At 31.0% G+C, this 11,587-nt stretch overlaps 1 protein-coding gene across 1 annotated transcript; it reads right to left on the bottom strand.

The window, feature by feature from the left end:
- Positions 1 to 202: 202 nt before the first annotated feature.
- LOC123669474 (cysteine-rich venom protein latisemin-like) lies at positions 203 to 11,213 on the bottom strand. The gene is made up of 5 exons (XM_045603080.1): positions 11,112 to 11,213; positions 10,893 to 11,026; positions 10,158 to 10,303; positions 8,498 to 8,692; positions 203 to 530 (listed from the first exon to the last, which is right to left on the bottom strand). The coding sequence occupies exons 1-5, from the start codon at positions 11,200 to 11,202 to the stop codon at positions 302 to 304; spliced, it is 795 nt and encodes a 264-aa protein (XP_045459036.1). The 5' UTR covers positions 11,203 to 11,213; the 3' UTR covers positions 203 to 301.
- Between the last annotated feature and the right edge of the window lie 374 nt (positions 11,214 to 11,587).

Here is an 11,587-nt window from a genome sequence, read left to right as displayed (position 1 = left end):
TAACGTCTATCTTCTTATACTAATATATATATTTATTGCAAAATACGATGTAGAAAACTTCAAGACTGTCTATATGTACGCAACAAACTCGTGGCAAATTGTTCGACTTGGTAAATTAATAAACTATTAAACATCACGCTGAAACTATGTTATTTAATGACTTCAGTGGAAAACAGGAAATAGAAATTAAACATAATAATAGTTTTTAGTTATTTTTTTATTTACAAATTAACATAGCCACTGATTATATATTTTTTTAACAATAACATACTTTCTACAATTACAAAGTATATGTCTAAAACTACCAAGGATAATTTTTGTGTATTCTTTCAGTGCCACATGTGCATGTCGCATTGCATGTACCTTGCTTGCAATAACCGGCGATCTTGGACAAAGATTCGCAGTTCGAAAAGTAATCCTTAACTGGACAGGAGTTGGTACACAACGTGTCTGAAATACATTGACCCGGACAATCATCACACGGTGGACCTGCCTTGTAGGGGTAATGAGTGATGGTGTCGTAGTTACCTCTGAAAAATAAAAATAAAAATCATAAATAATTAACCCCCATTATGAAAAGTTTCCATATTCGCAACACAGAACTGTACCTATAATACATTTAAGGACAATAATTTGCTTATCTACACATTCATGTATGTGTCGCGTGTTCAACTCGAATAACGAGTGCAATTAGAAAAAAAAAGAAAAAAATAATAATCGGCCGAGGATTTAAACCATGGTCTTTTTCGAGCGCGACCGGTCGATTTCCCACCTGAACTATTACAGCTTTACTGACAGTTGCAAAATTTACCTTCGTATTCTAACGATATTTTTTCATTGTCTAAAAACTGGGATAAAACGACATTTCCTAAAAATAAATCCTAGCTAGATTTATTTATCTGCCCCGAAATTCCCTGCATACTAAATTTCATGAAAATCGTTGGAGCCGTTTCCGAGATTCAGATTATATATATACAAGAATTGCTCGTTTAATAGTATAAGATTGTCTTTAGTTAATTTTTTGGTATTATAACTGTCATCTCATAACGAAGAACATGAAACAAGAAAAGGTTCAAGTAACTTTCTTTTTAATTTATAAAATCATATTTATATACATATCATAATAAGTTTCGAAGTCGAAGTAACAATTTTGTAAATATTGCTCTTGTAATAAAGGCGGGATACGGTTATTGTTATAAATTTATGGAATTAACACACACTTTCTAAGCTTTTTTTGTTTGTATGTATTATATCAATGCAAATTCTAAAATTACAACACATACACCATCCAGATTTAAGATGAGTTACAAAATGACTCTATACGACTTAAAGCATCGGAGTTGTTACGCTTCAGCGTGTAATATTCCACTACTGGGCATAGGCCTCTTTCCCCATGTAGGAGAAGGATCAGAGCTTAATCCACCACGCTGCTCCAATGCGGGTTGGCGGAGTACTTATTATCCATTTATGTTAAAAGCGCGAGAAGCTTTTTGTAAATAAATCAGTGCTTTACTTAGATCCTAAAGAACTGTTACTGAGTCATAAAACTAGTCACTGATACTGCTTAGTTCGTCTTAACCAACTGTAACGATCGTTAATTACATATCGTCGCTGAATAGGCAAAACTGCTAACGTGCACAAGGGCTGTTTTGAGAAAAAACAATTTTAAGTTTTTTTCTTGCTTTAACCTGTCACAACTTTTTTTCTTTTGGGTGAAAGTAAGAACTGTTAAGGAAACATAATCATGATTTAATTTTATCTACGCAATTAATCTATTACACTGTTCGTATTTTAACTATTTACGGAGTTAGCTGTCACTTTAGGATAAATCCTCTGAGTCCTGAAAAAAAACCAGCAAGGGAAATTTACTAACCTCCACGTTAAGTTCACGGTTAGGGAGTTGCCAACTACTAAAGACTCGAGTGTGTTAACATTCTCTTTGGAAAAAAATACTAACATTATTTAAAAAATATAATAGTCGTAAACGAAAATTACTAAGAGATAAATCTACTACAGAAAGACATATAGCAAAAAGACATTCAGCATCGGATACTAGAGAAATCTCGAAAGCTTTTTACTTTCAAGACATAGTTGCCAATTAAATAATGGGATGATTATACTTTCATCACTTTTTATCTTGTTCCAGCCTAAATATTATTACTAATGTGAGCAACAAAAATGTTTATTATGACATATTAAACCGTATAATAATAATACACTTTATTGTACACCAAAAACAGAAATAATACATATCAAAGAAAGAAAGAAAATATTGACAATATATTCATTAGGTACAAAGGGCGGCCTTATCGCTAAAAAGCGATCTCTTCCAGGCAACCTTAGGGCAAAGGAAATGGTCTAGCGTCAGCATAGGTGTACAAGTTACAACAAATTTATTATAAATATTCAAATAATTAAACATATACATACATACATACATACATACATAAATAGATACATAAATACATACATACATACTACATACTATAATAGATACATAAATACATACATACATACATACATACATATATACATATATATATACATATATACCCACATACATGCATACATACATATAAATACATATATGTATACATTATAATTATGAATTACTTGTTTATTGTTGAGTTTGAAGAAATAGCTTCCAAACAGTCTTTTTAAAAAGTGCAGGTGTTTGTACACGTCTGATATTCAAGGGCAAGGTATTCCATAAGCGAGAGGCTTGAACTGTAAAAGATTTGTCATAAAAGGAAGAGGAGTGAGAAGGAATTTCAAGAAGAAAATTACTGTCAGAACGAAGACAGCGTTTGTGAGAATCACCAAGGAATTTGAAACGTTCTTTCAGATAGGAAGGGGTAAAGGGATTAAATAAAATGGAGTAAAGTAGGGTAAGGATATGAGTATTCCTGCGAAGGCGAATTGGGAGCCACTTGAGTTTTTTGCGAAATTCCGAAATATGGTCATATTTGCGTAGTCCAAAGATAAATCTTATACATACATTCTGAATGCGCTCAAGCTTATTAAGCTGCTCCTGTGTAATGTCAAGATAGCAAGTATCAGCATAATCAAGAATTGGTAATAGGAGACTATGTGCAAGAGCAATTTTAGTAGGAATGGGCAGTAGATTACGCAATCTGCGGAGAGACCCAACCGAAGCGAACAGTCTGCGACTAATTTCACATATTTGAGGACCCCAAGAGAGATGTTGGTCAAAGATAACACCTAAATTTCTCACGCTTTCGCTGTATGGAATGGTGAATCCATTAAATGTAACAGGAGATACCTCAGATTTATCAATGCGGCTGAGCAGTCTGGAGCTTCCTATAATAATAGCTTTCGTTTTATTTGGATTTATATTTAGGCCATAGGCTTTACTCCATTTACCAATGGCTAAAAGGTCATTGTTTATACGCGATACACACTGAGATAAGTTATGAACAGTGGAGTGAGAGTATATCTGGAGATCATCTGCATAGAGGTGGTAGAAAGAAGATATTACATTACAGATAGAGTTTATAAATATTGAAAACAAAAGAGGGGAGAGCACGCCACCTTGCGGGACACCGGTATTGACCAATTGACCAATTGGAGTATGAGTCATTCAATTTAACTCGCTGCCGGCGACCCTGCAAGTAACTAAGAAACCAATCAGCAACCTCAGGAGATATGTTAAGAGAACGTAAAATATCACATAGTATATCAAAGTCCACAGTATTAAAGGCGTTACTAAAATCGAGTAACGTTAATACTGTGACCTGTTGGTTTTCCATATTTGATCGTATATCATCAGTTATTTTTACAAGCGCAGTAGTCGTACTGTGACCTGGACGAAAACCGGATTGCATGGGATTCAACAGACGGTGTTTCAAAAGGAAACTGCTGAGCTGTTGATGCACAAGCCGTATAATAAATAAATAACACCAATTTAACATAAATCTTTATTCAATTAAAAAATTTGTTCAAACAAAATTGACATTTTCTCAGATTATAAATAAAACAAAAATCACCTTCCTCCGTAATTTTCCACATTTGTTTATAAAAACGTACTAAATAAAAACATAATGTGGAGTTTCGCTAATGCAACTAACACAAATAACTCCCTCTGGAATCACTGTTCAGTTCAGGCGCTATATTGTTCTTTTATACTAAGCTTAGTTTAAAATAACAATATCACGCCTGTCGTTCAAAACAGTCATCCTAGACGGAGTTACTTAAGTTAGTTACAATTACAAGACTCCATTTTAACAATAATCAGTATACTTATTGTAATTTAAATAAGAGATCAAAACTGAACATTATTAACTTCTAATTCTAATAAAATATTGATTGAGAAATAATAATCTACTTAATCCTCATTAATCTCATCCTCTTCGTCAGTGTCTGGTAGCGTGTCCTGAACGTTCGCTATACAAGGCATGTTTTTGTATTCATCGTGGTGTTCTTCTGCGATTACTTTTGATGTGCACAATTTCCATAAATCATCGTACTTCTTTTTAGAAATAGGCAGCCGAGTTTTATATATCTTTTTTAACACACTTTTGTTTTTTCCATTGACAGTTAACTCTTCTGCTTCTGTTACATCAGCCGCTCAAAAATGCTAATATCCTGTTACTTAAATTACTGAGTAAAGCAAAAATACTAAAGCGCCATGGTTGATGATTCTTGCTGAAAGATTATTTACTTATAAGCTTGAGTATACGTGATTTCAATCAGCAGAAACTACTAAATCACCATATCTTGTGGTTTTTTCTAAGCTCATTTGACTTAAAGGACCAGTGGTAAAAAAATAGATTCAAGCGAAAGTTATATAAATACCATCGGTTATCAAAAGTATACTTTCGAAAATTACTAACAAACCTGAATAGGGCTTGTTGCAGCGAGCATAATACTAAACCAACAATTATACGAAAATGTGTCGAAGTAAGCCACACATTAGTAAAAAGTCGCAACACATCTTGTGAGATTTTAACCCCATTTTGAGTGCTAAAGCGCCAAAAAAATGCTCTGATCGCCACGAGACCCGGACTAATAGGCAGAGAAAAAAAAATGCAGTCGAACCATATATATAACTCATTTTGACCAAAATGGCGCTTTAGTAGTTTTGCCTATTCAGCGACGATATATATATTTAATAGTGACTTTCAAATTTAAATACCTATTTTAATATAGTACTAGCTGCCCGGACAGACTTCGTTCTGTCAAAAGTTATTAGTATAAATTATATTTTTTTTCAGGTATTAAAACCTTCCGTGGGCCTTAAGGAACATATAAAATAATTGTATTTGCTCGCAAACGAAAAAAAAAACCGACACCAATTACATAGACAAGTAATATAGGTGTTATCAAAGATTACTCAAAAAGTCTCTCTCAGATCTCGATGAAATTTAAATGTGACCACGTGATAAACATCGGCTTTCGATTAAATTGAAAATCATCAAAATCGGTACATCCAGTAAACAGTTATGCGGATTTTCGAGGGTTTACCTCGATTTCTCAGGGATCCCATCATCAGATTCTGGTTTCCTTATCATGTACCACACTTAGGATATCTCTTTTCCAACAAAAAGAATATCGAAATTGGTTCATAAACGACAAAGTTATCCCTGAACATACATTAAAAAAATATATATATATATATACGGTCGAATTGAGTAACCTCCTCGTTTTTTGAAGTCGGGTAAAAAAATATTATTTTGCAATCCTTCTCTATATAAACTATAAGTGTGCGAAATTCGTACTCCTCCGTCCACGGAATTTTCGTAAAAAGGGGTACAAAGTTTTTCTTTCACGTATTAATATATAGATTAGTCTAGCTGCAAGCTACATAATGCTCGCGTGGGAGATTGTATCTGGATACTTATATTTTTTTTTTATGTCATGCAACCTCTTTATCTTATTAACCGACTTCCAAAAAGGAAGATATTTTTTTGTTTGAAAGCAAACAAAATTATATTAGGATTTTATTACATAGTTTTTACTCGATACAAAAAAAATGTTAATAAAAAAAAAATCGAATTCAATATTTTTTTTTAGATTATTTCATATCTATCTGGGCTGTAGCTACTCGCGTACGTTAAGCACGGGTTTTCCCGAATAAATCCCGAATTCAAAGTAGCCTATATGTTGCTCTACAACCTCCTCTATCTTATAGTTGAAGTTTCACATAATCCGTTTAGCCACCCCGAAGATTAGCCCGAACAAACAGACAGAAAGACAGACAGATAGATAGACATAAATTTTAAAATCACTTGAATAAATATAGTTATTTTGAAATCACAGTCATTTTTTGATATGTATAGATTTCGTCCGATATATTTGGAAAACGAATTGCTGCCAATTAAAATATTTTAATACAGGAAAAAGTACATTAGTTTCAAAAACAACGAACATACAAAGAAACCATTTTTTCTGTTTGTGTTTTATTTTCTTAACTATTGAAATCTTTATTAAATTTAGTTTATATAATTAACAAAACTACACAAAGATAAATTTAAAAGTTATCTATTTAAATGTATGTAAATATGAATGACTATTTTTAGTATTTCTGGATTCCCGACACAGAACTTACATCAGCAGGATTACAGAGCCTTTGATTGTTAAACGTTTATTATAAGTTGTTACAATTAAAAGTGATTCAACATAAATTTTAATTAAAATTGATTAAACAAACAAAAATTAATTGAAGGAGAAAACTTTTCCTTTGAAACCATTTAAAATAAACTTTATTAGAAAGTTTATTTAACTTTTATTAACTTTTGATATTTCTTTATTAAGAAAAAAAATATATAAAATTAGTTTGTTAACTGTGTTTTGAACTTGTAAGCTTGTTAAAACAAAGAGATCCTATCTAGAATAACATAAGGTTATAAAACAATGTAATGACCTAGACGTGCCGTTCCTACATGTAGACTCAATCTAGGTACGGAATTTAAATTAGTTTCACTAAGTTCATGATGGAATTCAAATAAAATTTAAATTATTTTATATTTATCGTGCAATAAACATTTGATGAGTCTGAATATTAATAGTACGCTGAACCGTTGGTACAGTTGGCAGAAACACAGCTTTCTGCTTTAGGGTATACAATTATTATAAAAAAATATATATCCATATTAATGGGCTATTACCTAAAACATTAATTTGCTCATCATAAAAAAGACAACTGTGAATATGTGTAAAAGAAAGTTTAACTGGTGAATATTTTTCTCAAATTTTAATAAATTTATAACTTCAATTTTAATTGATAAAATCATATCAAAACAAAGCCCCTTCCAAATCTGTCTTTTTGCAATAAACTATAAAATTACATAACGTATTTTCGTATGGTTTCCTCTAATAAAGAGTAATTTCTGAGGAAGCATTAGGTGTGTAAATTGCTAGAGAAGTTGTAGCAAATTAAAGTGTCTAGAATCTTGCATCGATAACGCTGCCTTCGATATATAAACAATGTTTGTAAACAAGCAAATATAAAGATTTTAAGAAGCCAGCATAAAAAAGTGCTATTAATACATTAATAAACAAATGTTGACCACAAAAACAATGCGAGACTTGCTTCGTAACATTAACCGCAAATACCATTATTGTATCTATATTTCAATGAGACTATTTGTATTCCTGCGACAAATGACAAATATAATATAGTATTGAATAGTTTGTCTCGACAGAAAAAAAAAATTAAGAACATCATAAGTTTTTTATCTTGTAACACAAGACGACCTGCGAGATTTTATTTATGCTTGTTAGTTGCTATAGGCTAGTAAGAAAACATGTGTTTCGATACCTAACGTTTTTTGACTCTGTACTCTTTAATCGTAAAGAGTCACGTATCGATGTGAGAGCAACATATTTTAGTAGGATTTATATACGACGATATGTTATATCAAATATGTTATACAACGATAGATAGGGCTTAGTCTATAGAGTTGCTAACACGATTTAATGCTACAAAAAATTATGAAGTGATGATGTGTTCCAGTCTAGACAGTCATGTTAGTTAACTCTATTCTATTAAAAAAGCCATACCACAAAGAAAAATTTAATTAAAATTAATGGCGAACAAGTCTGATCTCTTATTTTCTGAAGTTTTAAAGCTGAGTCTTATTTGTCATGGTTTTTTCTAGGCCCATTACCAGTATGATTGATTCTTATAGACGTATTTATTAATTTACTTCCCATTTGCGTAAACTAATAAGTAGAACAGCATTTTGTGATTGCCACTATAACAGTTGACTAATATTATTTTCTTTCTTTCTAACTCTGCCCTATTTCGTTTACCTATTTTTATATACATACCGCTTGTACCTACGTGGTTAGAATAAACCTTATGTACAAGTTAATAAAACAAGTGAGATCAGGTTTAATTATAGAAAACAATTTTGCCTAGTAATTGCTTGCAGTTAGCCTAATTTTATCATCTATATTCAAATCAGAAATGAATTTGTTATAAAAAACAAGTAATTTATGTAATTATCAGTATAAAATATTTATAATAACATACCCAGGACAATAATGGCAGACATAGTTATAAAATTGACCCCATGGTCCTCCAGAACAGCGGGCCACACCGCAGCCGAGCTTGTGACTTGTGGCCCACACCATCTGAGTGTAGTGACCTACTGCTTTTAGATTTAAAACAGGCGATCCATAGGTGAAATTCTTGTACTCCAAAAACCAGCTCTTTATGGCAAAGAACCTGAAAAATCAATGTGCGCACTTTAAATAAATATGCCAGACTACTTTCATTGGTGAAAGGTAAAAATTATTTAATATATTATTTCGAAAGTAAATTAAACGTCACTCATTGTACTTTTATTCTGTCTCTTTAGAAGTAAGGGGTATCAACTTGGAAACTACTATGTTAATGCTAGTGAGCTTTGTATTTTGAGGTTTCTAAGAAATTCCTTCGCACAGACAATGCGAATTTAATGAATTAATCATTAGACACATAACTACACAGTTTGCTATCTACTTCGGATCTCGTCGTTCCTTTGAAGACAAACACCATACAAGAAACTAAATGATTCTATTGTTAATCGAACAATTATTGGACCAAAATTATAGTAACAATAACATATTTTTGATAATGAAATTCAAATAACTATACAAATGTTGTTTTCTATGTATGAGCGAGTTATATACCCAAATACAAAGCGGTTTAAACATATATTGGAACAATTGAAATACTAACTAAAATCATTATGAGTATGAATACAAAATAAGAAATATACATTACACAATTTAAAAAAAAAACTGGAAAAGTTCGGGGTCCATTAACTTTGTATACATTGCAATAGAGTAGATTTGAGTATTCATCTATTTTAAGGAGTTTCTTTAACGAATATAATTATTTTAATATTTTGTTTTTAAAGTTCTTTAGATGGTTATTTATTACTAATTGTCTCATTAATTCCAGTTTAATACCAAACTCATCTATGACCCCTCATAATAAATTGTCAAAAATTATCTTACTTACTTCCTTAATTACATAAACTCACACACAACAGATTAGGATTCTTAATAGTTTAGGGTCGTTTTATTAAGACATAAGGTCTTGTTAATACGTAAGGTCAGTGTTTTCTTTATGTATTGTAAGTACAAGTAAGTTTATTAATTAATTCATATTTTTACATTTGCATCGTATAATATATTCATGGAGGAGGCATTAAGTAAATGTATTGAAAAATTAATTTTAAATTAATATAACATAATAGACTCCCAGTTCTAAATCTTCATTTTAGGTTTCGCCGCAGTCGATGAATATGTATAATATTTATTAATTTATTAAATTATATGCTAGCGAATAATTTATCATATACAGTGAAGTTTAAAAAATCGTGATGAGCTAACAAAATACAACAGACAGATGAGGAAACGAAAAATATTAGCAAAAAAATGTAAGAACATACATACACTGTGATTTATCACGTCGTTTCTGTTTTTTAGCGTGTTTAATAACATATGTATGTATTTTAATATATATATATTTAATAGTAGGACTGTAAATAATAGTAGGAGCTGTTATTATATTGGTCGATGTAAATGTTGAAAAACATGGAATTTTAACATTATTACAAAAATGATATAATAATTTTACGAATATTACAACTTTGTACATGATAACTTTATACATAATAATAATAGTAAAAAGAAATGATTACCAAGGTGTCTTCTGTGATGACACAAATAGGTTTTGACCACAGCTCCCTAAATGTGGTACTGTGTTTTCCCTGGCATCATTGTGCTTTAAGAAAATACACTTTTCCGCGTACTGTTGAGCTTGTTCGGCGGCGAGCGGGTGCCAAGACTGTAATTTTTATATTTATATTATGCGCATGTTACTTTATTGCGGTTATGTAAATTAATCTGCCATACTTTGTGCTATAATTATAACTTTGTTTGTTAAAAAATACGGACACAAAACTTCACACAAACACAAATAATAATATTAAAATGTATTCGGTATGATTTCTGTCCAAAAAAAAAATGTATCCTCTAAAGGTTTCTTTAAAACCTATGACGGTGTGCTTCGAAAAATTCGTTAAGCTATCGAGCCAGTTTATTACCATTTATCATAGACACAAGTTAATAATCATTAGTCTCTCTTACTACTCCTACATAAAGGCTTTAGTAATTATTTTCAAATGCCATTATCTTCCCCGCGTGACTTGACGACGACAATTTCAATCCAGAACCCAGACTATAAAAATATGCAGCAAAAACTTGGAAATATGAAATTGAAAAAGCAAAACTTATACACTTTTATACATCGCTTAATTGTCACGGTTACAGTTATAATAAAAATTATAGATACAATCAATTTTAATACAGTGTGACAAAAACAGCCAGTAAACAATATAATAGTTACATTTATTAATTAAAAAAAGTTTGCTTACCATTAAAAGCATGTTAGAAGCGGTTGGACGGACTTTAGTTCGGAAAAAATTGTGATATAAAACTATTTTGCGCCTCACTACTGATCGTCGAGGACTCAAAGCATTTTCTGGAATTTTGCTCGGTGGAAACAATTCTGAAATTCATTTTGAGTTACAAATACTAAAATATAAATTCTAAATCTAATATGCAATGAATATTATATTATAAATACTTCTTACGCTTGTCAGTCCATTGCTTTACGCTATGAAGTTGTATTACGACATCAAAAAAGAAAAAGATATATAGCCAACAAACAACCCCGGAAACCATTTTCAAATATTAAACCTAAAAATAAAAAATATATAAAATTATAATTTTTTCTATATTTACATAAAGATGAAAGCGTTAAAAGGGCTTAATTCATATGATACATATATGTGATGATATATTTACGTGAATTATAACACATGGTCGCAGAGGCAAATGCAGTCAGAGCTAATTTTTTTTCTAAAATTCGTTAGTAAATATAAAATTAATTAACTGTTTTAGGAAAAATATTGAAATTTGTAGATTTACAAAAGCGGTGAAGATTGACTATTCATTAACCACCCTGCTATTTCAACTCCCACTATAAGAATAGTCTTTTTTGAGTTAAGTCAAAAATTGCTTATATATGCTTCTACTAACACTACCTGTATTTTGTCTTCGTTCCCAA

The sequence above is a fragment of the Melitaea cinxia genome, chromosome 3 (genome assembly GCF_905220565.1).
Source record: "Melitaea cinxia chromosome 3, ilMelCinx1.1, whole genome shotgun sequence".
NCBI classification, from domain to species: Eukaryota; Metazoa; Arthropoda; class Insecta; order Lepidoptera; family Nymphalidae; genus Melitaea; species Melitaea cinxia.
Note: the sequence above shows the minus strand (reverse complement) of the source record. Positions and strands in the feature narration are given on the sequence as shown.

Coding starts and splice junctions, on each gene's coding strand:
- LOC123669474 (XM_045603080.1), bottom strand. CDS start 11,202: ATGGTTTCCGGGGTTGTTTGTTGGCTATATATCTTTTTCTTTTTTGAT. Junction 10,304..10,892: donor CTTCTAACATGCTTTTAATG/GTAAGCAAACTT, acceptor TAAAAATTACAG/TCTTGGCACCCGCTCGCCGC. Junction 531..8,497: donor GTCTGCCATTATTGTCCTGG/GTATGTTATTAT, acceptor TTTATTTTTCAG/AGGTAACTACGACACCATCA.